A 4,763-nucleotide genomic window follows, 5' to 3' on the forward strand; every position below is an offset into this window, starting at 1 on the left:
GAGTTAAAAAACGGGCCTAACAAGTCCAGAAAAGGGGGAAAAGACCCTAAATCGGGGGAAACTGCCAAAAAGTCCCCCTCGATTTTGCCTTTCTTCCCATTCAGTGATGTGGAAAATTGACATTTCATCTGGGTAGCTGCGCCCTATCACTGACGTCAGCCTCAAACAGCCTCAGATCCGGAAAACCCGGATTTTTATAAGTACCAGATCTATGCTTTCGCCCCCAAAATAAAACCCGACAGAAAACGCCGTTTGCGGGTGATGCGGGATAAAATCTTGGGAATTCTGGGAAAACAGGAGTGTGGGAATGTGCTGGGAGGCAGTGGGGGGGGGGCTGGTTCCACCCTGTCCAAGGGGAGGGAAGGGCGGGGGGGCACCCGGATGTTTGGTGCCGGGGAGGGGGAGGGGAGGGGGTTCCCGGACATCCGAGTCCACCAGGGGAGGTGTGTGCTGCGGCACACCTGGAGGGGACCCCTCACCAGTATCCCCAGTTCCTCCCAGTACATGCCAATACCCACCCCGCAGTCCCCCCCATGTGCCTCCCGGTATCTCCAGTCTCTCCCAGTATAACCCCCTACTCCCCTGTCCTGGGTTGACTGTATAATGCTTTTCTCTCCCAAATTTGCCCTGAACCAGGACACCCCTCCAGCCTCTTCCAGCCCCCCTCAGCTGGCCCCAGTATACCCCCATTGTCCCCAGTCCCTCTCAGTGCATTCCAGTCCTCCTCCACTATTCCCCATGGTGTTCCCATATGCCTCCCAGTTTGTCCCAGTCCCTCCCAGTTGCTTCTCCTGCATCCCAGTGTCACTCAGTGTCCCCCAGTGCCCATTTAAGCCTTGCAGTGCCCCCCACCAGTATGTCCCAGCATCCCCCAGTGCCTCCCAGTGCATCTCAGTCCCTCCCAGTTTCCCTCCCCAGTGCCCCTCCAACATTCTCAGTGTCTTCGAGAATGTTCCTGTAGCCCCCAGTGCTTCCCAATGCATCCTTGTCACACTCAATGCCCCCCTCCAGTGTCCCCTCCAGCCTTCCCAGTGTCCCCCAGCACATCCCAGCCCCCACCTCAGTGTCCTCCCCAGTCCATCCCAGTCCATTCCAGTCCCCCCCAGTTGCAGTCTGGGCAGAGACGGAACTGCCTGGGGCCCTGGGTGGTGCCACCTGGGGGTGTCCCATGTCATCCCCCACCCCCCAGCCTGTCTCCTCCCTGGGCATAAAGTGGCTCCAGTGACTGCACTGGGACAGACTGGGACCATGGGAGTGCAGTGAGTGGGGACAGTGGTGGGCATGGGGGATATGGGGCCATATAGGACATGGGGGCACATGTGGGACATGGTGGACGCAGGGGAATTCGGGAGACCAGTGAGGACACGCGGCAGAGGAAGGACAAGGGGACATGGGGGGGGACACTGTGAACACTGAGGACATTGGAGGAGACATGGAGGGGCATGGGGGGATATGGGGACACTGGGGACATGGGGAAGATGAAGAGGTCACAGGGGACCTGGGGACATGGTTGATAGGGCATCCCCTCACACTCCCCCAGGCCTGGACACATGAAGGTCTCTCCCGTCGTCATCCTCCTCCTCCTCAGCCACGCAGAGGAGTGGGGACCCCTGAGGACGTTGGGGACCCCTGTGGGACCCCTGGGTGAGTTTGGGGTCCCAGGCTTATACTGGGGAGGTGCCAGCCCCATACTAGTAGGTTCTGGAGGTCCCAGTCCCACATCAGGAGGTCTCAGCGCCATACTGGGATATCCCAGCTCCATACTGCGACATCCCAGTCTCCTACCAGCAGGCCCCATGCCCACACTGGGAGGTTCTGGGGTGACACTGGGGGTCCCTGACCTAAATGGGGAACCCCAGGCCCATACTGGAAGGTCCCAACTCCACACTGGGAGGTTCGAGGTGCCATTGGGTGTGTTCCCCAAGTGGCATCCTGTGTGCCACTGGGTGTGTGTCCCAGGTGTGTGACAGGTGTGTGTCCCCAGGTACGGTCCTGTACCCCTTCGGACCAGGGGTGGGGGATGAGGCCACCCACCATGAGGATGATGGGACGAGCCCTGAGATCTTCCTGCAGGAAAACTTCTCCTTCTTTGGACGTGCCCACCGCTCACTCTATGTGGGTCATGTGACCAGGGGAACATGGGGGAGGTGGCATTTGGTGGGTAACACAGATGGAGGGTGACACCAAGGGGAGGGTGACAAGTTGGATGCAGCCACCAGAGTTGATGTCACCTCTTCTTCCTCCTCCTCCTTGACTACGTTGGTGAGTGGGGACCCCTGGGGACATCAGGGATACTCATGGGGGTCCCTGAAGACATTGGGGACACCTATGGAAGCCTCAGGTGGTTTTGGGGTTCCAGCCCTATAATGGTAGATTCTGGGGTGACCCTGGGGCTCCCAGGCTCATACTGGGAACTTCTGCATTGACTGACTGGAGGTTGGGGGTCATCACAGTTGAGGCCACCATGACAGGGACTGAAGTTGAGATCCCTGTGACTGGGGACACTTTACCTGGGACCACCATGCAGGGTCACTGTGGTTGGTGCCACGCAGGTGTGCCCCATGGGTGACCTTTGCCTGCAGGTGAACAACAACGGTGGGGTGTCCTTTGGGACAATGGTCCCAGAGTTCACCCCCCAGCCCTTCCCACTGCCAGGCCACCGCCCCTTTGTGGCACCTTACTGGGCTGATGTGGACACCCGTCTGGGAGGAGACGTCTTCTACCGGCAGAGCCGGGACCCCCAGCTGCTGGCACGCCTGGCCCAGGACCTGGCACCTGCTGTGCCACCTGGGGACCCACCCCCACAGCCGACCTGGGCATTCGTGGCCACCTGGGACCGTGTGGCCTATTTTGGGGCTGCCTCAGACAAGGTGGGATATGGGGCAAGGTGGAGGGGCTCAAATATCTTGACCTTCAACCATGATGTCCCTAACCATGGTGGCACCGATGGTTTGGGGACACAGGGATGGAGACATAGCTGGGGGTCATGGTAACATGGTGACAATGTCCCTCTGCAGGTGAACACCTTCCAGGCTGTGCTGGCCTCAGATGGTGTCACGTGCTTTGTCCTGCTCAACTATGGAGACTTGCAGTGGACAACTGGCATTGCTAACCAGGGGGATCCCCACACTGGCCTGGGGGGCATCCCTGCACAGGTGGAGACACAGAGAGGCACAGGAGACACTGGGCATGGGGACATCCCTGTGCAGATGAGGACAGTCCAAGGGATGGGGGGACACTTGGCTAGGAGGGATTCTGGGCTTGAGGGGGGAAAAGCATTTTGGGGTGGAATGAAGGAGATTTGGGTGGAATTAAAGGTATTGGGGTGAAATTAGGAGGATTTTAAGTAGCATTTAAGGGAATTTGGGGTAGAATTAAGGGAATTTGTAGTGAAACCAGGGAGATTTGGTCTGAAATCAGAGGTATTTTAGGTGGAACAAAGTGTATTTGGAGTGAAATGAATCTCATTTACAGTAAAATTCAGCGGGGAAATTGGGCAAAATTTACCCCCCACCTTCTCCCATCCCCCTGTTCCCCTCCCTTCATGTTCCCCCCTCTTCCCTCATCTTCCCTCCTGCAGGCTGGGTTCAACAGTGGAGATGATGTCCACTACTACAATGTGCCAGGGTCACGCACGCCCGCAGTGCAGAGCCTCAGCCACCGCAGCAACCTGGGGGTCCCGGGGCGCTGGGCTTTCCGTGTTGACCACTTCAAGGCCACTGAGGGACCCCCCGAGACTCCTGGCACCCTCTCAAAGACCCCTGAGGCCTCCTGGAGTCCGTTGCCACCCCACAAGACCCTCTCAGTATCCCCCAACCCCCCCAGGACCACAGAGGATCAGGTGTATGTCTGCGGGTCATGAGCAGGTGACACCTGGAACATTTGGGGTAGGGGGGGTTGCCTAACTGCCCTCACCCCACCCCCCACAGAAGGATGTGCTCCCACGAAGGCTGCATTACGATGGAAACAGCAATAAATACCCACTGAGCAACACCTGTATCAGCTGTGTGTACACACATGCATGTAGGCAGCAACACAGACGTCATGTCTGAAATGTGTATGCATCCCCATCTGTTCCCATGAAGGTGACAGAATTAGCTGAGGAGGGAAATTGTCAGTGAGAGGCAACAACATCTGGGTTGGACATGGATGTGACAGACACACACCTGAGTCACAAAGATGTGTGGCATAGATACGTCTGGATAACACCTGATGCAAAATGCACTACACCTGGACAGCACCTAGCTCACACACTCCTACATGGTGTTATACCTGGACAACACCTGAGTTCCACACAGGTGTGGATCCACCTGGATAACACCTGCTGCAATAGAGCACTCCACCTGGACAACACCTGGGTTGCACAGAGGTGTAGCATGACCTGGACACCACCAGCCCAGCCAAGGACCGCAACACTGAAACCAAGGGCAGAGTAAAGGAAAGGGTTTGTGTTACAGTTAGGGTTAGAGGTTACAGTTAGGGGTTAGTGGTTAGGGTTAGGGCTGTGGTTTGGTTAGGAGTAGGTCTAGGACTTACAGTTTGGGTAGGTTAGAGTTAGATTAGGGGTTATTGTTAGAGTCAGAGATTTGGGATGCTTTTATTAAATCGCTGTAAGTTTTAGTTTAATATTGGAGTGGCCTAACTTTTCATTATTAGTATCTGTAGTTATCCTTTTGGGGGCAGGATGTCATTGATACTAATGCAGTGCTAGATTTTTAGTGAGAAATATTTTTCAGTCCAGGGTGCAGGGATGGTGCAGAGAA

General features: G+C 56.3%; 1 protein-coding gene across 1 annotated transcript; it reads left to right on the forward strand.

Annotated features, from left to right (window-relative positions):
• The first annotated feature begins 1,243 nt into the window (after positions 1-1,243).
• Positions 1,244-3,992, forward strand: LOC102042045 (sushi, nidogen and EGF-like domain-containing protein 1). The gene is made up of 6 exons (XM_005431219.1): positions 1,244-1,259; positions 1,541-1,644; positions 1,985-2,115; positions 2,583-2,870; positions 3,018-3,155; positions 3,581-3,992. The coding sequence occupies exons 1-6, from the start codon at positions 1,249-1,251 to the stop codon at positions 3,860-3,862; spliced, it is 954 nt and encodes a 317-aa protein (XP_005431276.1). The 5' UTR covers positions 1,244-1,248; the 3' UTR covers positions 3,863-3,992.
• Positions 3,993-4,763: the final 771 nt, after the last annotated feature.

This window comes from Geospiza fortis, unplaced genomic scaffold (genome assembly GCF_000277835.1).
Source record: "Geospiza fortis unplaced genomic scaffold, GeoFor_1.0 scaffold272, whole genome shotgun sequence".
In the NCBI taxonomy this organism is placed as follows: domain Eukaryota; kingdom Metazoa; phylum Chordata; class Aves; order Passeriformes; family Thraupidae; genus Geospiza; species Geospiza fortis.